The sequence below is a fragment of the Sinohyriopsis cumingii genome, chromosome 5 (assembly GCF_028554795.1).
Source record: "Sinohyriopsis cumingii isolate HCF-2022 chromosome 5, ASM2855479v2, whole genome shotgun sequence".
Taxonomy (NCBI): Eukaryota; Metazoa; Mollusca; class Bivalvia; order Unionida; family Unionidae; genus Sinohyriopsis; species Sinohyriopsis cumingii.
Genome location: NC_142965.1, coordinates 61,804,306 through 61,829,195, shown reverse-complemented (window position 1 = coordinate 61,829,195; position 24,890 = coordinate 61,804,306). Strand labels below are relative to the sequence as shown.

Genomic DNA, 24,890 nt, shown 5'->3' with positions numbered 1-24,890 from the left:
TGATGTTGCATAGCACCTTACACTGAGATTTCCTCATAATGAAGTACATATTTTACTACTACTTAATGGAATGGGCTCCATTACCATAATTGCCTTATAATAGGAATTCTGATGTATTTGAAGTGTCTTATTGTTGTTCTTGTTGTTATAGGGTTTAACGTCATTTTTCAGCACAAGATAGGCTATACATAGCGGCCAGTATTAATGGTGGAGGAAGAACCCGGGAAAACCCCGGAAAGAACCACCGACCCACGAGAAGCTACCAGCAAGCTTTCTCACATATCCACATTGGCCGAGCCCGAGACTCGAACCTACACAGATAGAGGTGAGATGGCAGTGATCCGTGATGGAGAGCACTTTAGACCACTCGGCCACTTGGGGCCCCACTGAAGGGTCTTATAGTAAGGTAGTGTTGTACAGTACATAATCATATTTTAATGTACATACATTTACTTGGATATGGTCAACTCAGCATATTTTGAACATAAAAGTATCAACACAATAATTGATCCACAATATACTTTTACAAAAAAATATTTTAGTAGATGTTCCCTCACAAAATATTGTACCAATGTAGCATCCTCATACAAATCATTCAAATCTTGTTCTTGCTGAAATATTTTTATTTAAGGGATCTCAACTCCCATTCACCCAAAACCTGCAAGACATGTTTGTATGATTAAAAAGTTAAACATTTTCTTCTTTTTTTCTTCCAGACTTAAAACGATTATACTTTCAAGCAGGTGTGGACAACAAGCCAACAGTGTTCCTGTTCAGTGATACCCAGGTTGTTCAGGAAGGTTTTCTAGAGGATATTAACAATATCCTCAGCAGTGGTGAGGTCCCCAACCTCTATAAAGCAGATGAGTTTGAGGAGGTAAACTCGTAGTCATGCTTGGCTTTCTTAATCTTCTTAATTCACCATGTTTTATGTCAAGTGTTTAGTTCTGATTATCAGGCTTCATTCTTTGTTAATAACAACGTCTAATGCCATATCTCCCTGTATTAATCAGTAGCCAGGAGGTTATAAATGATGAGTCTTCGACTCACAGGATTTGAACTGCATAAAAATGAAGATCAGTATCTCTCTGGATCAAGTCCAGCAAATGGCATGGAGGTGATGCATCTCAACGGTCCACATGTCCTCCTTTGGCGTGGTTGTTTCTTCCTGGTACTCCGGTTTCCTCCACCTTAGGCAGCCTCCCTTTACTCCCGTTTCCTTAGTGAAGAGATAGGGGAAGGGTTATACATTTAGAAATCCCTACCTAACTTTAATGCATGATCAAGGTTAGGGAGTTTCAGGTTGATTACTCAACCTCACTACTTGAGGGTGCTTCGTTAAAGTACCAGATGAATCTAAAAGACAGATACATATGGTCTTCATACAACTGCTGGTAGCCTAGACTTAAAGGCTTAATGCATAAGCAAATAAGGTTTTACACATTTACCATGAAATCAGATGTGTCAAAGCAAGATATAACAGCTAATATGGTACATTGCTATTTGCATTTAAATGCACCTTACTGAGGAGAATTTTACATGAATATTTAGTCAACTAGATGATAGCTCTTGTCTTCATTGTTTGAAACCATTATTATTTTGACCTAATTTCTGAAAGCGTTCTTGTAGTTAATATCATGCTAGGTAATAGGTATTACTTTTACATTCTCATTCTTATTGGCATACACTTCACTGTTAAGAGTTTTGCATTTAACTAAAAAAATTTTTTTTACATAATTATTTGAATGTGCAGTCATGAAACAGTACTGATGTATCTAACATGGTGAGTACTGTATATCACACATAAAAGAAGGCCACAGTGGCCTTCTTTTATGCTCAAGTGACATTGGAATATCCCTCAGTGATATTTGAAATATCCCTATGCAGATGCAAGAAACAGCATTTTGCAGATTTAAAAAAAATATATTTAAGGATCTTGCCTGTATTTGTTCAGGGCAGGACTGGAGAGAACATGTCAGTCTATCTGTATGTTCCATTTGTATCAACATTAGCCTTCAGTTCATAAAATTTAACTAGTAGCTTGTTTATTTATGATGTTTGAATTATGTGAATTAGTAAAAATAAACTTTCATTCCATATTTGTAGCATATATAATTCTTATAGTAATGTATGCAATAGATTTACTTTGTATACTGAACTAATTTTGAACTAAAAGTTTTTGTTTTCTTTCTCATGTGCTTTTTTGCCTATTAGTAATTGTTTTTGAAAAGCAAAAATCTGTTTGGTCATAGATGTGTGTGGTTTGTTGCTTACATTAGAAGTGCAGTTCAGGCTTGTTAATGTGACCTGCATTTATTAGACTGGTAATTCCACTGTATTGAACTGTGTATTAAGTAAATGTATTTGAGAACAAACCTATATTTAATATTGTCTCTGCAGATCAGGGTCTGTAATAATCAATATAATAGCTGTACCATTACATATTTCTACTACAAATAAGGGCATATACCATTCAAACTTAGCTCTACCATTACATATTTCTGCTTTAAATAAGGGCCTATACCTTTCAAACCTAGCTCTACCATTACATATTTCTACTACAAATAAGGGCCTATACCATTTCAACCTAGCTGTACCATTACATATTTCTACTACAAATAAGGACATATACCATTCAAACCTAGCTCTACCATTACACATTTCTACTACAAATAAGGGCATATACCTTTCAAACCTAGCTCTACCATTACATATTTCTATTACAAATAAGGGCCTATACCATTTCAACCTAACTGTACCATTACATATTTCTACTACAAATAAGGACATATACCATTCAAACCTAGCTCTACCATTACACATTTCTACTACAAATAAGGGCATATACCTTTCAAATCTAGCTCTGCCATTACATATTTCCACTACAAATAAGAGCCTATACCATTTCAACCTAGCTCTACCATTACATATTTCTACTACAAATAAGGGCCTTTACCATTCAAACCTAGCTCTACCATTACACATTTCTACTACAAATAAGGGCATATACCTTTCAAACCTAGCTCTACCATTACATATTTCCACTACAAATAAGAGCCTATACCATTTCAACCTAGCTCTACCATTACATATTTCTACTACAAATAAGGGCCTTTACCATTCGAACCTAGCTCTACCATTATATATTTTTACTACAAATAAGGGTCTATACCATTTCAAACCTAGCTCTACCATTACACATTTCTACTACAAATAAGGGCATATACCTTTCAAACCTAGCTCTACCATTACACATTTCTACTACAAATAAGGGCATATACCATTCAAACCTAGCTCTACCATTACATATTTCTCCTACAAATAAGGGCATATACCATTCAAACCTAGTTCTACCAATATATATTTCTACTACAAATAAGGGCCTTTACCATTCAAACCTAGCTCTACCATTATATATTTCTACTACAAATAAGGGTCTATACCATTCGAACCTAGCTCTGCCATTACATATTTCTCCTACAAATAAGGGCCTATATCATTACATATTTCTACTACAAATAAGGGCCTATATCATTCAAACCTAGCTCTACCATTACATATTTCTCCTACAAATGAGGGCCTATACCATTCGAACCTAGCTCTACCATTATATATTTCTACTACAAATAAGGGCCTATATCATTCAAACCTAGCTCTACCATTACATATTTCTCCTACAAATGAGGGCCTATACCATTCGAACCTAGCTCTACCATTATATATTTCTACTACAAATAAGGGCCTATATCATTACATATTTCTACTACAAATGAGGGCTTATACCATTACATATTTCTACTAGAGTTAAGGGCCTATACTGTTACATATTTATACTGCAGATAAGAGCCTATACCATTCAAACATATTATCCCTACTGATCAGGGTTTAAAATATCCAAACCTTGATCTGCCATCACATATTACCCCATCAGATCAGGGTCTGTGCTGGTCAGACATATACCCAACATATCATAATTGGTACTGCTCAAACTCAGATCTGGAATTACCCCTCAAGGGTGGTACTGTTCAAGCCTGGATCTAACCTTGCATATTGCTCCAACAGATCCAAACCTAGATATAATATTATACATTGATCTTCAGATCAGGATCTATCCTGTTTAAATATAATGCTAGCATCACATATTGCCCCTACAGATCAGTATCTATACTGTTTAAATATAATGCTAGCATCACACATTGCCCCTACAGATCAGGATCTATACTGTTTAAATATAATGCTAGCATCACATATTGCCCCTACAGATCAGGGTATATTCTGTTCACTTGAAGTGACTTGTACAGTACTCCCGCATTATACTGCTCTCCATGAAGATATGGAGTATAGTCATTTATAGTGAGGCTATATGTAACAAAGTACTGTATACATATACTTGTATTGCCACATAGTAAAATAGGATCCACAATGATATTCTCATCACAGCAGGAACATCTTTTATAATGAATGGCACTTATATAAATAACTGCAGATAATGAGACAGACATACATACATACGTACATACATACGCACATACCTACACACAAACACACACACTCACACACATACATACATACCTGGGACCCCGAGTGACCAAGTGGTCTAAAGTGCTCTCCGTTACGGATCACTGCCATCTCACCGCTGTCTGCGTCAGTTCGAGTCTCGAATTCAGCCAATGTAGTTATGTGAGAAAGCTTGTCAGTAGCTTCTCGTGAGTCGGTGGTTCTTTCTGGGGTTTTCCCAGGTTCTTTTTCCACCATTATTACTGGCCGCCATGTATAGCCTATTGTGTGCTGAAAAATGGCGTTAAACCCCACAACAACAACATGCATGCATGCATGATGCATAAATACATACATACATATATACATACATACATACATACATACATGCATACATACAAGGTAAAGACATGTAGTTCCATTAGAGCATTTTATAAGGTTTTATTTATGATGTTTGTTAATTTTAACAGTTGCTATTTACATTAAGATGTGGAGGTTGAATTCCAACAAAGAAATATTTGATAAAAAAGTAGATTAGTCAGCTTTCATATACATGTGGCTTCTGTAAAACATTCTGGTTTGTGGTGGACATTTATTTTTCTCATTTATTTTTGTCATTATGTTGCTTGTTTCATTTTTTACCGACAAGTCCAAAGGTGATTTTTCATCATAGTATAGTGAATATCAACTTATTTTCCTTCTTTTGTGTTGTAGCTAAACTTTAAATTAATGCACATAACAATCATTGTGTATGTTGTTAACTCAAAATCATATTTGGACTTGTTCAAAACTACTGTATGAAAAATGGTCATGAGTCTGTGCTTGGGGACAAGATTGGTGTGCATTTTTTTCATAAGCAGCTGCTTTTTTTGAAAAACTAAATATCAGATATTCTGCATGGTTATTTATTTTTCTTGATTTTTTTATGAATTCAGTTTTAACTGATTCTGGTCGATTTTCTGGGACAAATACTGGTCGCAAGATTATAAAGCCATTCTCATTCTCAAACTGTACATAAGCTGAAGTGTATGATGTCTTTTGATTTGACAGTATCAAGTCAGAATTGGGAGTCAAGACTGAGACATATAATTCTCTCTCTCTCTCTCTCTCTCTCTCTCTCTCTCTCTCTCTCTCAGACACATGCAGAACAAAGATACACATGCATACACAAAACACAGATGCCTTTAAAATGTGCTTTGCATTTTATGCACAAGATTTTTCCATTGTTTCTTCATTTGGTCCAGACTTTTATGAGGCTGTTACTTTGGCATATGTGTGCATGTCTCTTTGTACATCCATACATCCATACCTCAATGTTAAGGTTTTATTATATTATCAGCTTCTCAACTTAAGTTGGCCACACAATCATGTTACTTGGTATGCGATCAGTTTCTCAAGTACATTTGGCCACACAATCATGTTACTTGGTATGTGATCAGTTTCTCAAGTACATTTGGCCACACAATCATGTTATTTGGTATGTGATCAGTTTCTCAAGTACATTTTCCCACACAATCATGTTACATGGTGTGTGATCAGTTACTCAAGTACATTTGGGCACACAATCATGTTAATTGGCATGTGATCAGTTTCTCAAGTACATTTGGCCACACACTCATGTTACTTGGTGTGTGATCAGTTTCTCAAGTACAGTTGGCCACACAATTATGTTACTTGGTATGTGATCAGTTTCTCAAGTACATTTGGCCACACAATTATATTACTTGGTATGTGATCAGTTTCTCAAGTACATTTGGCCACACAATCATGTTACTTGGTATGTGATCAGTTTCTCAAGTACAGTTGGTCACACAATCATGTTACTTGGTATGTGATCAGTTTCTCAAGTACAGTTGGTCACACAATTATATTACTTGGTATGTGATCAGTTTCTCAAGTACATTTGGCCACACAATTATATTACTTGGTATGTGATCAGTTTCTCAAGTACATTTGGCCACACAATCATGTTACTTGGTATGTGATCAGTTTCTCAAGTACATTTGGCCACACAATCATGTTATTTGGTATGTGATCAGTTTCTCAAGTACATTTTCCCACACAATCATGTTACATGGTGTGTGATCAGTTACTCAAGTACATTTGGGCACACAATCATGTTAATTGGTATGTGATCAGTTTCTCAAGTACATTTGGCCACACACTCATGTTACTTGGTGTGTGATCAGTTTCTCAAGTACAGTTGGCCACACAATTATGTTACTTGGTATGTGATCAGTTTCTCAAGTACATTTGGCCACACAATTATATTACTTGGTATGTGATCAGTTTCTCAAGTACATTTGGCCACACAATCATGTTACTTGGTATGTGATCAGTTTCTCAAGTACAGTTGGTCACACAATCATGTTACTTGGTATGTGATCAGTTTCTCAAGTACAGTTGGTCACACAATTATATTACTTGGTATGTGATCAGTTTCTCAAGTACATTTGGCCACACAATTATATTACTTGGTATGTGATCAGTTTCTCAAGTACATTTGGCCACACAATCATGTTACTTGGTATGTGATCAGTTTCTCAAGTACAGTTGGTCACACAATCATGTTACTGGGTATGTGATCAGTTTCTCAAGTACAGTTGGTCACACAATTATATTACTTGGTATGTGATCAGTTTCTCAAGTACAGTTGGTCACACAATTATATTACTTGGTATGTGATCAGTTTCTCAAGTACAGTTGGTCACACAATTATATTACTTGGTATGTGATCAGTTTCTCAAGTACAGTTGGTCACACAATCATGTTACTTGGTATGTGATCAGTTTCTCAAGTACAGTTGGTCACACAATTATATTACTTGGTATGTGATCAGTTTCTCAAGTACAGTTGGTCACACAATCATGTTACTTGGTACGTGATCAGTTTCTCAAGTACAGTTGGTCACACAATCATGTTACTTGGTATGTGATCAGTTTCTCAAGTACAGTTGGTCACACAATTATATTACTTGGTATGTGATCAGTTTCTCAAGTACAGTTGGTCACACAATCATGTTATTTGGAATTTAGATACATCTTGTACATCACTACCCAAAGCTTGGGGGCAGGTGCAACTTGCAGTCAGATATAGTGAAATAAAATATCTTCCTGTTGTTGTACAAGCTACCTGTTGTTGTACAAGCTATTATAAAACTATTTTATTTTTCTTTCTAAACTAATGGATCCATTAAGTTCTAAACTACAATCAAAAAGTTATCTACATTTTAATTTTCCTGGCATTATTTGATTCTTCAGAATGTAGCATTTCATGCAATTCCTTTTTTATCTATTATTAGATGTGTTTTCATCTACATAATTTTCCATTTTTTGTATCAAATAACATTAAATAGACATTTATGAATTTCAAAAATTTCATCCCATCAGGTAACATTAATTAATAAATTTCAAAACTTTCCACATCAAAGAAATATATAACAAATTAAATGTCTCTCAATTTAAACACCATTTCAGCTTACCTACACTATTTGCTGTTTATATATCTGTGTTATAATTATAGAATCCAGGATTTCATAAGATTGAATTTGAGTTTTGCATGCTTTTTGAGTACTAACGTAACATTGTCCAAGCACAGACACAGAAGACCTGTACTATTTTGACAGTCAGGCGCAAGGTGTACATAATATAGAATGATTATCTTGGTTGTATTCACTGTTCAACTGTCATATGATTACCTCCCTTTATGGTCATATACACTGACTTAATCATCTTAGAAATATTTTAGGAAAGCAGATTGTTGTTTCTTCTATAATTAGGAATCTCTCATTCATAAACTGTACACCATTTTGACAAATAATTATCAATAGTTTAATACCCTGGGCATCAATTCACTTGCAGTTTTATTGTTGATACAGGAATCACTCGTTTAAATCAAGAAATCAGCTCTTTGATGCACTGTATAACTTGGTCATTTAAGGCTTTACACATTAAGATCTGACCCTGATTGTCAAGTTTACATAAACTCACTGTGGACAAGAGTTATTATTGCTTAAATTTATCAAAACCTGTTAAATGTTTATTTCTCGGACGGATGCAAATAATACTAAAGTTTTCATTCTCTGGCAGAATAATAAAAGATGTCTGAAAATTGGTTCAGTTCTGATCTTTTTAGCCCAATCAAACACTTGCCCTATGGAGTTCCCATTTTTTCTGCCATCCACTATCCTAGTTATGTAACATAATATACATAAGTACTGAATTTTGACCCTAGTTAAACTGCATATCAATTCCCAAAATTTCCCTATAATATATAGCTACATGCTTAGTTTTATTAATTGAGATTTCCTTGAGTTAATGCCATTTTTGTGTTTGGCATGGACTGTAAGCATGTTCTCTTATCAGAAATTTTGCAGTGTCTGAAATCATGGTATCTGTCATGAGCCTTGCTCTTTTGATTAAAGCTGATGAGCAGAACAAACATGTAAGACAGATGTTAATACTTTAAAATCAATACTGGATGACAATAATGGCAATGCATATGATAAAACTTAAGCGAGAAAGACAACCTGCTTTCCTCCTGTGCATGTTATTATTACAACATACTTAAGAAAGAAAAAAAATTCTGATACTAAGAACCCAACCTTTATGTAACACACTCTCTTAGAGTGTACACATATTTTGGCCTGCTTTTAACATAGCCAAATGTTTTTGGTTCAAAATAGTGTCCAGTTTAGTCCAATTTTACTGTATATGATACCACACAAAATGTAACTCTTACGAGCACATTTCCCATATACACCCAAATTAGTCAGGAACCTACATGTATTAAACTTGTAATAATGAATCTCCCAGCTTGTGGGAAAACAAAGCTTCATATGGCTGTTTGACAGTGAATCAAATAGACTACACAGTGTAGCTAACCTTTGAGCAAATTCTATTTATTCTGATGTGCATCTTGTGTTTGATACCAACCCCAGGTGCGAAATGCTCTGAGTGATATTGCCAAGAAAGAAGGGATTGAGGATTCACCTCAGAGCATCTTTGCATTCCTCATTGAACGAGTACGAGCCAACCTCCATGTTGTGCTCTGCATGAGTCCTGTTGGAGAAGCTTTCCGGTAAGACTAATATTTCCTTTGTAATAATCTAGTCTTGATTTTAGTTTATACTGTATGAAATGTTCTTGGCTCTGACTTGATATTAAAAATGGCCATTCAACATGCATGTTGATCTAAGGTAGCTTTTGTCTTTCATTTCCTTGAGCCTTATATTGTAACAATTGTCCATAGTTGCACTGAGTATACAGTCCTGTTTTTATATCACCATTGAATTTATTGGCTTTGTCTTGATCCATCCAGCCTGAAAGCTTGTTAGAATGATTTTCAGAAGCCAGTCAGTGTTTAAACTTTAGCAGGTATATTTGTATGCATATGTACATGACCTAATTCGACTTTCAGACAATTATCACAAAAATTTATTCAGTTACCTAGATTATTTTTTTAATTTAATTGTGACTTTTCAATGAACACCAGGTTATCAAAGCTATTGGCAAGGTTAAACAAGAGTCACATAAAATAAATTAAACTTACTGGCATGCTTTTACATATATGTAGGTGACCTGATTAGATTCACAGGCAGTCACCACAATTTCTAACTTTTACATATATATTTTTTTTTTGTATTTAATAAAAACTTTTGGACAAAATCTTTGATTGATTAACAATAACCACTTGAGTTAAACAAATGAGTCTTGTTAGTCATTCATAGTGACCTGATTCGATTTTCATGCCATAGCTCCGTCTTTCGTTTTTTCATTTTTTTACACATTTTTATGTACTTATTTTAAATCTTTTTGGACACAACCCTAATAGCACAATTAAGCAAAAAGCAATTGATCAACACTTTTGAAATTGATAGATATATTTGTATATTTATATTTTTATGACCATCATTTTACATATTTTTGCATTATTTTGTACTTAGACTTTGGTTATACAAGACTATTATTGCAAGATTTTATTACTAAAAGACTTGACTGCTTCTGGCAGACAAGTGCCTTCAGAAATGCCAATATTTTTTTAATTCTAACCTGATACTTAGGGCTGTTCCTGTTAAAGATACATGGGGCCTGGGATTTTACTTTCAGCATGGAGTAGTCACCCACTTATGCAAATTAGAATTGTTGTAACATTTTGATATTGTGTATGTAACTAACTTGAGTACCCTTGCATATATTTTCAAAAGTTATTTCCCAGGGTACATCTATGTTTAAATGGAATAGCTATTTAGTATTTGATTTCTCTATTATAAGTTTTCATTGTATAACTAAACACAGACAATCAGTGATCAAGTCTTCATTATATAGCTAACTAGAGGCTATCAACAATCAATTCTCCATTTTATGGTAAACCTTAGACAGTCAGTGATCAAGTCTTTATTGTATGGCTAACCAAAGGCGATTAGTAATCAAGTCTTCATTTTATGGTAAACCATCAACAATCAGTAATACATCTCCATTTCTTGGCAAACTATAGACTATCAGTGATCAAGTTCCCATTGTATTGCAAGCATTATTCTATCAGTGATCAAGTCTCCATTGTATTGCAAACCATATACTATCAGTGATCAAGTCTTCATTGTATTGCAAACTTTAGACTATCAGTGATCAAGTCTCCATTGTATTGCAAACCATAGACTATCAGTGATCAAGTCTCCATTGTATTGCAAACCATATACTATCAGTGATCAAGTCTCCATTGTATTGCAAACTTTAGACTATCAGTGATCAAGTCTCCATTGTATTGCAAACCATAGACTATCAGTGATCAAGTCTCCATTGTATTGCAAACCATAGACTATCAGAGATCAAGTCTCCATTGTATTGCAAACTTTAGACTATTAGTGATCAAGTCTCCATTGTATTGCAAACCATAGACTATCAGTGATCAAGTCTCCATTGTATTACAAACCATAGACTATCAGAGATCAAGTCTCCATTGTATTGCAAACTTTAGACTATCAGTGATCAAGTCTCCATTGTATTGCAAACCATAGACTATCAGAGATCAAGTCTCCATTGTATTGCAAACTTTAGACTATTAGTGATCAAGTCTCCATTGTATTGCAAACCATAGACTATCAGTGATCAAGTCTCCATTGTATTGCAAACCATAGACTATTAGAGATCAAGTCTCCATTGTATTGCAGACCACAGACTATCAGTGATCAAGTCTCCATTGTATTGCAGACCACAGACTATCAGTGATCCAGTCTCCATTGTATTGCAAATTTTAGACTATCAGTAGGCATCTCAGTATTAGATGATTCAGATCTGAACTTAAATGAAGACCACTTTGATTTGTTTTTCTCATTACCTTAGGAACCGTATTCGTATGTATCCAGCCTTCGTGAATTGCACAACGATAGACTGGTTCACTGAGTGGCCACTGGATGCTTTGCTGGAGGTGGCAGACAAGTACCTCCAGGAGGAATCACTGGGATCAGAAGAGGAGGTACTGTATATACTAGCTTATAAGTCAAGTCCAACTGCAAACAACATCGACCTGATCTGCCTTCACATAATACACTGGCAGATCAGGGTCTATGTTGTTTTGTTGTACTGTTTGCTCCTAACAAATTGTATTATATAACAGCAGATCTGGGTCTGTGCAGTTTGCAGTTAGACATGTATGGAAGTATATATGGTAAGTATATTTCCTTCTAACTATGGTTGCTTGCAGTAATGATATTTATCAGCATTATTGATTATTATTGTAATAGGCTTATAGCGGTTTTAGATTAGTTATTTGCATACATCATATTCCTAGACTCGTTTTTTATAGCAATGTTTATTGAAACAAGAGAAGACAATTATTAAACTATAACAAGAGGATACTTGAAACTTTGTAGCATAGGAACATTTAAATTTTCTTTTTTCATAGGTATCAGAAAGTAATAACAAAATTCCAAGTTAAGCATAAATGAGGTATCATAAAATGACTATATTTCCTTTTGTACTTATTTAGTGTTCTGCATTTTTGGTTTTTCTTTGTAAAAATCTAATCAAAGATATTTTCAAAGTTTCTGTTTCAAAAATTAAAACCAGATCAAAACAGTTATAAATAAAAAATGTATAAAATCGGTAAGCAATTGGTAAAACGGGGATGATATTTTTTCATAATTAATAATATACATATTTTACTAACGTTGTTTGTAGCCTTCAAAAACATTTTTAATTAAAGTAAGAAACTTCAGAAATGATGAAATAGGTGGGAAACATCAAACTTTATTGGATTTACAGACCTCCACATTTAATTTGTTCTGTGTTTAAAGGACAAAACTGCACCATTTTCACAGTTATGGAAAGTAACATTCTTACAAGGATGCAGTGTTCAAGCAAATAAGTATCCATAAGAAACAAATTAGCAGGGGTGGAGTTTGATAAATGGTGTAAATCAGTGAAAAGCAAATTCTTTCATTAAAAAAACAAACAGTAATTTATTGGTGAAAATAAGTAAAAACTAAAATTGAGGAACACTACACATTTTGCAGAAAAAGATATGGTATAACATTTAATATAAGGATAAAAGTTACAGTTGTTTTCTTCTGCATTTATGTATAAAATATTTTAATATGAATATTTTATTGAATACTATTTGAGATATTAACATATTTTAAGCTATATACTTACGTGACTTCATATGGTAATTTCCAGCTAGTTGTTTTCCAGATTTTCATTAATCATTTCATTTGTTTTGGGGTCATCTAGGAATGTTGTAAATCTATTATTAACTGTGTACACATTAACTTCAAGATGTACATACATGTATGTGTCAATATTTTTAATTGCAGGATAAACTTAAGCCTTCCCTGGCTCAAATTTTCTCCATGATGCACAAATCAGTGTCAGACTTTTCTCGCAGAATGCTTATGGAAATGAGAAGACACAACTATGTAACCCCCACAAACTACCTGGAGCTGGTGTCTGGATACAAGAAGTATGCAGTTGTTATTTTTTGTGTATGTGTCTGTGTGTGTGTGTGTGTGTGTGTGTGTGTGTGTGTGTGTGTGTGTGTGTGTGTGTGTACTTGTATGCATGCATGTTTTGGTGTGTGTGCAAGCATGTATGTAGTGTTTTTCATACATTACAAGTGACTACAATAAATAATCAGCCTGATATAGACCTGTATTCCTTGTTAACTTTATAATAATAATTTTATAATTGGACAATTGAAATATTACCAATTTTTCTCTCTTTAAATGATGCATATTTTTAATTTCTTAAATTCATGTACATGAAAATTTTGTATCACTGTCATAAAGCTTTATCTTATATATATGTTCCTTGTACTAGACTGTTATTTAAGAAAAAGAAGGAGCTTGGCGATGCAGCTAACAAACTAAGAAATGGCCTAAGTAAGATAGATGACACTCGAGAGAAGGTGCAGAAAATGTCAATAGAGCTTGAGGATGTAAAAACAAAGGTGGCACAGTTCCAGAAGCAATGTGAAGAATACCTGGTCACTCTTGTACAGCAGAAACGTGAAGCAGATGAACAACAGAAGGTTTGTATTTACAGTTATTTTTTTTAGATACGTTTCACACCCTACTGAAAACAGTATGGACTCAAACTCAGAAATCATAAAGCTCTTGAGCCTCAGTTTGAGCTTGAGTTTCATTATAACCCAATCAGAAATGATGTTACAAAAGTTTAAATTCTTTGTGATTAGTTCAGCTGAGATCTCAGTCTCATGAGTTTATGATTCACAGATCTGATTTGCTGTCTATAATTACACTGGCAGGATCAGTCTCTACGCTGTTACAGAACTCAAAATCAGTGTTTGAAAAAATAATACTAAACTAATAATACTAAACATTTCACAATAAATGAACATAAGCACTCCAATGAAATTTATAGTGCTGACAGCAGTTTATGTGTATTCCCTTGAAATAGTGCAAGAAAAATAGGTTTCATTTTTAGGATTCATTTTTCTAGAAGCGGGGACATTTTTCAATAATGGATTACAGGAATCCAACTTTAAGGGTCCTAGTTAGAATCCAGTTATTGCATTGTAACATGTCTACATGCACATTTATGTTCACATCAATGTGTATATTTGCCCACAAACAGTTACCTGTAATCTGCAAGGTATTGCTTGTAATCTATATGGTCACTTGGGGGAAGGGCAGGTCATAATATCTTCATTCAGTATCTTGCTGGTGTGATGAGTTGCTTTGTGTTAACCCACCAGTCAATTCCATGCTCTCCTTGCTTTTATAATCACACAGTAATTTTTGAAGAAGTATTTGGAATGGGATAGCTCAGTTATTAGAGATCAACTGATTAATAACAAGTGGATTACAAGTTCATAGCTCAATGCAAAAGGCTGTTTTGAATATCCATATTCATTTACAGGGAACTTTGACTCGGCTTGTTAAAAATGTTTGTTGCAAAAATAAATGATAACAGTTAAAAAATATTTGGAGTTGAAAAGTCACAATAAATATTATAATTATTATTATTATTATTATTGTTATTATTATTATTATTATTATTGTTATTGTTGTTGTGATATAATACCCCCCTAATTGGATTTATAAGAGAATGCATTTATTTAAAAATTCTTATATATATATACCATACAATCAGTGCCAAAATTCAACTTAAGTCTTTATTTTTTATTGCTTCTTTGTTTGTTTCACCAAACTGTAAAGAATAAAAGAGAGAAGTTCATAGAACTTTATAGGTTTTGCTGTGTATTTTTGTTACAGAGCCCTCTGAGACTATTTATATTAAATTTACAAGCCTTTTTATTGCTGTGTTACAGTCTGTTGCCCAGAAGAGTGAGAGGATTGCTGATGAGGAGGTAAAATGTCAGCATATGGCTGACCTGGCCCAGGCTGATTTGAATGAAGCTCTGCCTGCACTGGAGGAAGCCATCCGGGTAAGGCCAAAATAATTTTCTTTAACCACTGGTTTAGGATTTTACATTTTAATTATAGATACGGTGTTGTATCTTAATCTTTATTGCCACAGGTCACATAGAGTATTAATGCATGCTCAGAAATACCAGATTTTATTTGCATGCTATGTATGCACAGCTCTGTTATCATATATACTCACTTATAAATTGAGACAAACTGCAGACAAATAGATCCTGATCAGCTTTAGCTTAATGCACCAGGAGATCAGGGTCTCTGATGTCTGTTCTACTGATTACTACTATGAAAGTGCACAGGCCCAGATCTACTGGTACATATGCAATAGCAGATCTAGGTCTTGTGGTTTGCAATTGTACTTGTTTTGTAATCGAGTTTTTGCAAGTGGCTATTTGGAGACTAAGGCAGTTTGAAGCAGCAAGTTTCACAGATGCAAAACTTTAGCACAATATTTTAATAAACTTATATGGGCCCCAGTTGGCAGATTAGTCTAAGGCAGGGGTTGGCAAACTACGGCCCACGGGCTGCATGCCGCCTGCCAAGGGCTTTCTTGCGGCCCACCAAGGGTTTTCATGCGGCCTAGGAATAAGTCATCATTCATTCGCACTGACTCTGTTTATGTTACTCTGTTTATCAAATAAATGTGCTTCTTTTGAAGTTTAAGTTTTCAAATATTAACAACATATTAACAACTGAAAATTAATTATGATGTTATTTAGAAAAACCTTTTGTTTTTGCTATGTCAAATATTAACTATTTTACTTAATGAACTATGCAGCCCGCGACAAGGTGTAAATTTGTGTATGCAGCACCTGCACTGGAAAGTTTGCCCACCTCAGGTCTAAGGCATTCACCTTTACAGATCAGTGACATGTCACCTTGTCATCATGGGTTCAAATCTCAGTCTCAGCAAGCATCAGTATGTGAGAAAACTTGCCAGTAGCTGCCTGTAGGTTGGTGGCTCTTCACAGGAATTGTCCAGGTTCTTCCTTCACCAAATATGCTAGCAGCCATGTTTAGCCTAAAACCAAGAAACAGTTAAGTTAATAAATCATTGAGCAAACAAATAATAGAAAGGATAAATGTATGTCATTCATTTGAAATTTTGAAATGTTGTCAATGGTGTATTTGTATTATGTCTGGAATTACATTATAATTAAATGCATTATAATAAAGGAAAGCAGTTTATTTTTTTATTTACCTGTCATTCTATCAGTTTATCACTTGTTCAAATGATATGAGGCAACCTGAAGCAAATAATGTGTTTTTTGTATTTTCTGTGCTTGTAGGCTTTAGAATCCCTGAACAAGAAGGACATGACTGAAATCAAATCATATGCCAAACCTCCAGCTTTGGTGGAGAAGGTTCTGGAAGCTGTGATGATCCTCAGAGGAAATGAACCAACATGGTTAGAGGCTAAGAGGCAATTAGGTCTGTGATGTTGTTGGAACATTATTGGATTGTTTAAGCATAATTTTTACAGCCTGTAATATCAGATCTTTTCTCCATTATTTTTATTGAATATTTTCACCTGACAAACCATTTTAATGCTTTTACCTTTTGCAATTCCAGTCACACAAATGATCATTTACAAAAAAAATTAAAAAATTTGCAAAATACCATTTATTAGTACCTGAAGGAGATAAAAGCAATGCAATAAGTATAAATTCTTTATTTCTGTGCGATTGCGATTATATCCATTTTCAATGAAACAAATCAGCCTTTCTCAGCTGAGTCTCCACAAGACATGGACTTAAATGTGTACACTTGGTAAATTCTCAGTTGCACTTGAAGTTCTAAGATGTAACACTGGCTGCAATTTTAAAATTGCCTACATTTGAATACCTTGAACAGGCTTAAAAATAAAAATATTATTTTAAAGATAATACCAACACATGTATACACCTCTTTTACATGAAAATGTTGCAGATATGTTTACATAAAGGTCAGGTCCAACTGCAAACAACATAGAACCAGATCTGTCATCACATGATGTGACACAAATCTGGGTCTGTGCAGCTTGCAGTTGGACACAACATAGAAGTCAGTATATATGATTTCCCTTAATTATCACTTACTGGGCACACATTTCACAATCTCCACATGTCTTGTGGCAGGGAATCAGTAGCTAAAACCTGTCTAGAACTGACTGATTATATTGGAGCTTACCAATCTGCATGTTTGATATCTCACTACCACTTCACTTTATGGGTTAAATCATTCTAGAAACATATGAATTTAGCATATGCTTTATTCCTCGTGACCATATTAGTTGGGTGAGACAGTGCTTATACGAAGTGGAGAGATCTCAACATAGGCAAAGGCAAGTTAATCTTCTAGTATGTACATTTACATGATTTGCCAATTTAAAATAGCAGCAGAGTGCATTTTTTAGTTTTAGCTTCAACCTGGTAAAGTTTACCAAATTACTTTTTGGCAGAACTGATGTACTTGTAAAATCATGTTACAAAGTTATTTACAACATATAATATTAAAATTTTGCATCTTGAATTGATGGCAGAGAGGCATGGTGGTTCATTGGTTAATGTCTTGTCATTCTCTGCTAACATTGTAACACATTCTTGTCAAGTGTATCAACTTCCACCAAGAGGTTTATTATGATGACCCAAGTGTGAAAATCTCAGACATTTTAATAGACTGCATTTATGAAACAAATTTAGCCCAATGTTTTAAGGGTTTGATATTTTTCTTTACAAAAATTCACCAAAACCAGCCAATATAACATTACCAAACATGAATTAAATCATTTTGGCATGAAACATTTTCAATGAGAACCAGTACAAAAACTAACCAAACCTTGAAACATCTTCTCAAAAGACAATCAGCAGAAACTGAGCAAATTTTACAGAAAACATTCAGGTGATAAACGCTTTTAAATTTATCTGAAGTTTGCTGGGAAATGTAGATTTTTGTCAGAATAAATTAAAGGTATGTGATAATAATATATAAAACAAATTGTTGGTCTAGAGACCACAACTTGGTCCTAATGCATGAAAAGCATGGTAGCCATTCCAATGGATGCTTCTTTGGTCCTGATATATGAGAAATCTGGATTATAAATGTTCCAGAGGACACACCTTTAGTGAGATGTGTGAAAAATCTGGATTATATGTGCTTCAGAAAGCACACTTTTAGTCCTGATATGTGAAAAGTATAAACTATAGATGTACAGATAATCTACATCCTGCTGTGTAATGCAGTTATTGAGGTAAAGTATGTACAAGTGTGTCTATATCTATTAGGTGACCAAAACTTCATCAAGCAGCTAATGGCTTTTGACAAGGACAACATCACTGACCGTGTTTTAAAGAAGATTGGACAGTACGTAGCTCAACCAGACTTCCAACCTGAGATAATTGGACGTGTGTCCCTGGCCGCCAAGTCACTGTGTATGTGGGTAAGAGCTATGGAAGTTTATGGACGTATCTACAGGGTGGTGGAGCCAAAGAAACAGAGGCTAAATGCAGCAATGTCTCAGCTGAAGGAGAAACAAGATGCCTTGACAGATGCCAAGAACAAGCTGGCTGAGGTGACTAGACTTATATGATTACTAGATTTGTATTGCTTTTCAGACAGGGCATCAAATGTTTGAGTTGTCTGTGGGAGAGTTGGTGTGTGCATCAGTGGACAGCTTTGTTTAAAGTTTTATCCAGCTCTTGTTGTTTATGAACTCATTACCAAGGGCACTTCATCTGTGGAGGTTAATGTAATCATATAAATACTTCTTATCTCCCCTGTGCAATTTTAGATCGGGCTCATCTACAAGGGTATGGTCATGGGTCCAGAAGTACACTCCAACATCTTTGATGGAAGTTTGGTATAAATTCTTTTGGCGCATACGTTTTCATAAAAGCTTATTCAGTTCCACTTTTTTGTTTTTTATGTAACATCATCAAATACTTCCCTTTCTTCCGATACTATATCTGCTCAGGAGCTTGTCCATTGGCCAAGGAATGGAGTCAAGAAGTAAGACATTTGGTTGTGTATTAATATTTTGTATCTCATATTTTAAATGACCATTGACGAAATTTGATTGAAATTTGGAAGATAACAGGATCATCTTTTCTATTTTCTGACAGTAAGTCTTCAGCCATGTGATCATTTCTCAATGTAATCCTTATGGTCAACAAATTGCACCTTTTGTTGATTTTCATCACTTATATTTCAAATTTAAATGACCAAATTCACATAATATCTTTAAATATGAGAACATGTACACTTTCTTTTCTCTCTGTGACACATTTCTCCCATGGTCATTTCTGGGTGGAGCCATGGGCTTAAGCAATAACATGTCTCACCTCATTTTACATCTCTAATTTCCTTGCTCTGGCCAGTCTTACCTCATTTAATGTGTAACTTTCATGATCAGGCCAGTCTTACCTCATTTGATGTGTAATTGCCCTGATGAGGTCAGTTTTTCCCCATTTAATGTGTAATTGTCATGATCAGGCAAGCCTTACCTCATTTTGATGTGTAATTTCCCTGATCAGGCCAGTCTTACCTCATTTGACATGCAGTAACTTTCATGATCAGGCCAGTCTTACCTCATTTGACATGCAGTAACTTTCATGATCATGGCCAGTCATACCTCATTTGATGTGTAATTTCCCTGATTAGGTCAGTCTTACCTCATTTGACATGCAGTAACTTTCATGATCAGGCCAGTCATACCTCATTTGATATGTAATTTCCCTGATTAGGTCAGTCTTACCTCATTTGACATGCAGTAACTTTCATGATCAGGCCAGTCTTACCTCATTTGACATGCAGTAACTTTCGTGATCAGACCAGTCATACCTCATTTGATGTGTAATTTCCCTGATTAGGTCAGTCTTACCTCATTTGACATGTAGTAACTTTCATGATCAGGCCAGTCTTACCTCATTTAATGTGTAATTTCCCTGATCAGGCCAGTCTTACCTCATTTGACATGTGGTAACTTTGATGATCAGGCCAGTCTTACCTCATTTGATGTGTAATTTTTAGATAACAGCTGTACTTCAACATGAAAATTGCATGACTGTGCTATTTGAGTACAGTTATTTTGTTATGTTCAAAAGAACTCCTTCATGTAGGTATTTAGTATATAATTATTTGTGTCATAATTGATTGTATAACAATGATGATCATATACATTTGCTTTGCACAAATACTTTATGCTGCACATCCCTGGATTTTGATTCTTTCTTCATGCCAAATTTGCAAACAGCAACAGTGTCTCATTCCTACATTCAGTTAATATCATATTACCTCATGTACCCCACATTTGGAATATTACACCATTTCTTCTTTCTCTCTGTACCAAAGGAAACATGCCTTACAGTGGGACAAGGGTTGTGCCATTGTTAATTCTTGTATCTCATCTTGGGAATTATTATTGGGAATTTTTTTTAACTTCTTCCTGTTTTCGTGAGTTTTATGAAAATACACATCTTGCATATAGAAAATAAAGAGATCAGTAAGTAAAATTTCAGTCTATATAAGTAGGAAAAAAATTAAAGTATTTTATGTAACCAGGCTCCTTGTGGAAAATAAAAATAACTTTTGGATGAATGAGAGTTCGGAAGAATGAACTAAAGTTGCTAAACCTGCATATTAAGGGATATACACAATGTTTGGATAAACTGAAAGCAGAGCTGAATGAAGTCCTTATACCAAGGTTCCGCTTTATCTTTCCTGTAACACACACTTCTTTTTGTAATAGGTTGAAGCCAAAATGACAGAGCTCAAAAAGCAGTATGATGAGAAGTTGGCACAGAAAGAGGAACTGAAACAGAAAGCTGAGCATACTGAGATGATGTTGGGGAGAGCTGCAAAGCTGGTAGAAGGTCTGGCAGGCGAGAGGGAAAGATGGGTTGAAACTGTCAGGGTAATGTACAATTTACTTTCGCTAGAAGCAAATGGGAGTAAATAAATGGTTGAGTTCAAAGCCGTCAAAATAAACTTAAAATTTTCATTAGAAAGAGAGAGACAGAATAATTATCAGTGTAAAAACCCAAGAGAATTGCTGACCTAATTTAGCACAACAGAAAACAACTTGGTTGAACTTTCTTGTAAATTTACATTACAATTGAAAGTGGTGCAGAAGCTCAAGAAAAGTGCATATGTTATCATGTCATTTATGTTTGTTCCCAGACTGAATAGAGTAGATGAAAGCTTGAAACACAGATAAATGTAATGAAACAAATACACAGTTAACAAAAAACTATATTTTTTTAATTCTCTTATACATCCACAGGGCAAATGCATATGCTGCTTTTAAACCAGTATAAGCAGATATTCTGAAATATGCATATTGAGTGAGAGACCATAAATGATCATTGAAACAGATCATTGAAACAGATAAAGTAACATTCTTTAACAAAATGCAGTTGTTTCCCTTTATTAAAATATTATTGTAAATGGTATATGTATATGTAACTAAATACAGATGTTTTTCTTTAATAAGTGATCAGTGTAATCAGTTTTATACTATATTTAAGGAAATATAGTTATTTCCCTTACCAAATCATCAAGGTAACAATTATCATATGTATAGTATGGCATATCAGAGATTAATTTTTTGAGACTACTATCATGATGAAATGTTGGTCGTGGTGACCTAATTTTCATGAGGTTGCGATTACATTCAGCTTCTGCATGTACAGTTAAAAACTTGATTGGTTTATTCATCTTGGAGGGTGCTACTCACCATGGGCAAAAATAAGTCGCTAACCTACATTTCATGTTCTAGTGACAGTGGGGATTTACATTTAGTTCACTGTATCCATACATGTGACAGAATGAAGACATCAAATCAGTACATTTAAAATCTTTCATCAGTTGATTGCCCTCTAAAACAGTAGGATTTATAAGTAAATTTTATGAAAATAAGACAAGTACTATAATATGAATTGTCCTCACAATGCAACATCAAGTTTTAAATGTGAATCAGATTGAGATGTCATTGCAACAATGAATTAGTACGAGTCAGGATATTGTCAATCAAATGAAAAAGAAAAAGTTGTATATCTCATAGTTTACAGCAAACCTTAAGTTTTTTCTGTAAAATCCACAAGCAGTTTTAGTTTCCTTCACTAATTCACAGCCTCGTGACCGCTGATGACATTCAATGTAATTATTAAGTTTTCCACTTAACAGGCTTTCAGTAGACTAATGACATTCAATGTAATTATTAAGTTTTCCACTTAACAGGCTTTCATAAGTTTCATGGTCCTGATTGCCCTTGAATCACTCAGTATTTTTGAAGAAAAGACAATGTCTTGCCCATGTCAGAATTGGAATATTGTTGTGACAGATCTTCAGATTTAGTTTCAAATAAGGCTTTAAAAGTGACATTCACAGTGTGTTGCTCATAGGTGACGGTGTCTGCATGTGCCCATTGATATCATTTCTCTCGCCATATGCTTTCTTTGAATCCACATTCCATGAAATGCAGAATGCAAACTCGATGCCTTGGCTAAGAGCCTGCACCCACTGAAACTCGAATTTCCAAGCCTTGTTGAACTTTGATATTTTTTACTATTGGGATGAAGGGTACATTTCAGCATTTTGATATGAATGGACCAAAATATCCAATACGAGTTGCTGTTAATATTACCCTTATGTTCACAGATACAATGACAATCAAACAAGCCATAAAAATCAATACACTTATTCGAGAGTTTCTGCCCAAATAATTTTTTGGTTTGATGTTTTCTTCGACCTCTGCCAAGGGTTGGCCAAATTATTCAAAAACTCACAAGATCTGACTGGTTTCTGTAATGTTTGAATAGAATTTAAATAAACCAATATTTTTCATAACAAATTTTTATCTTTTAATTTTCAAAAGTGGCAGATTTCAACTAAAAAATGAAATGTGCATTAATCATTCATCCTGGTAGATTACCCCTTTGTCTGCCTCTTTTGTAGGTAGAGTGATGAAATTTGATCATTATAGACATTTTGGAATATAGTATGTACTATTGTAAAAAATAGCTCACGTTGAACCCGACTTCGTGCTGCAGCAATTTTAAAATGTGCATTTAGTTCATTTCCATGGAGCTGGTTGTGTGAACAATCGAAACATTTTTAATATGTGTATTTATGTTATGAATATTAATTACTGTTACTCAAGTCTCGTACTGGTACAGTCATGGTGATCTTTCTTTCCTCTGGTGGCAATACAGTGTATTTTGATTATGCCATGGTGGAGCAACAAAGAGTCTGCCATTTCTGGAGAATTCTTGTTTTGTTTTTTAAATTCAGACTTGTAAAATTTTCCATGTGAAAATAGTGACCTGTTTAGTGAATGCCATATTCTTGCAATTTTTGTTTTGCTTTCTCTCTTACTACTGTTATTGTTATTATTATTGTTATTATTATTATTATTATTTCTATTATTATTTATTATTATTATTATTATTATTATTATTATTACTATTCAGGATCTAGAGGAGAAGTTGGGATATCTTGTGGGTGATTGTTTGATTGCTGCAGCCTTCATGTCCTACACAGGACCTTTCCTCTCCAATTACAGAGAGGAGATGGTGCAGAAAGTCTGGCTGGCAGAGGTAAGTAAACATTGTTTTGTCAGATAATCACTAGTGGTATTTTGAACATTATATTGTTCATTTTTTAACATCCCATTCAGCATTCGGAACACTATTTTCTTATTAACAACTTGACATTTTAACTCTTACAGCATTTTTCATTTTTTTTACTTGTTTGTTCAGTATCATCTCATCTGAGACTGGTGTATGGGAGGTAGTTCTCTTAGTCCTATTACTTCTAATTACTTCTAATTAGTTCAGAGTTGTTTAGAACTAATTGAATTTCATACAGTGTATTAATATGTGGAGGTGGGTGTTCTTAATGGCGTCATGGTCTGAATATAAACTCCCACAAAGGATGAAATTATAGCATATATTTAAGTTTCGGACAAAGGATTCAACCATTTAACCTGACTTGTGGAAAAATGTAAAACATGTTTATTCTTGTATAGTCAATAAGTAGGGTACTTTAATTTAATATGATTATCAAGCAGAAGTTTAAGATTCAAACCAAAACTCCATTTAAAAAAATCAGCAAATATTTTTGCTCTTGACACTAAGACCTGTAAATGTCTTTGTTTTCTTTGTTTTCTGCATTAACACTATCACATTAATGGTATTTGTTTATTTGTGTAACTATATTCCATGTTGATATCTTCTCTAATGGTATTTATTGAGAGACAGTTCTGTGTAACTATATTCCATGTTTACATTCACCTCTGATGGTATTTGTTTAGGACTGTTCTCCAGTAAAATATAATTGTAACCATGTGAAGGCACTTTTAATCTGGAGTAGTACCATAGAATGAGATGCAATTTAGAATTTTGTATCATTTTCATATGAACTTCCTGGGTAATCAGAATACCCTGGCATAGATCTTTTTTTAAGTGCCTTCCCTGGGTATCATGTATGTTTACTTGGAGCTGCCCTTAGGCACAGT

The 24,890-nt window shown here is 34.3% G+C and overlaps 1 protein-coding gene across 1 annotated transcript in view; it reads left to right on the top strand.

Moving 5' to 3' along the window:
* The first annotated feature begins 721 nt into the window (after positions 1 to 721).
* LOC149799292 (dynein axonemal heavy chain 2-like) overlaps positions 722 to 24,890 on the top strand; it is a 65,106-nt gene continuing 40,937 nt past the window's right edge. The window contains exons 1-10 of the mRNA XM_089958597.1: positions 722 to 877; positions 9,437 to 9,576; positions 11,838 to 11,970; positions 13,310 to 13,455; positions 13,812 to 14,022; positions 15,286 to 15,402; positions 16,687 to 16,828; positions 18,661 to 18,947; positions 21,123 to 21,287; positions 23,845 to 23,970. Of these exons, the coding sequence (XP_089814723.1) occupies positions 9,551 to 9,576; positions 11,838 to 11,970; positions 13,310 to 13,455; positions 13,812 to 14,022; positions 15,286 to 15,402; positions 16,687 to 16,828; positions 18,661 to 18,947; positions 21,123 to 21,287; positions 23,845 to 23,970 (1,353 nt within the window). The 5' untranslated portion in view covers positions 722 to 877; positions 9,437 to 9,550. The remainder of the gene's footprint in view (positions 878 to 9,436; positions 9,577 to 11,837; positions 11,971 to 13,309; positions 13,456 to 13,811; positions 14,023 to 15,285; positions 15,403 to 16,686; positions 16,829 to 18,660; positions 18,948 to 21,122; positions 21,288 to 23,844; positions 23,971 to 24,890) is intronic.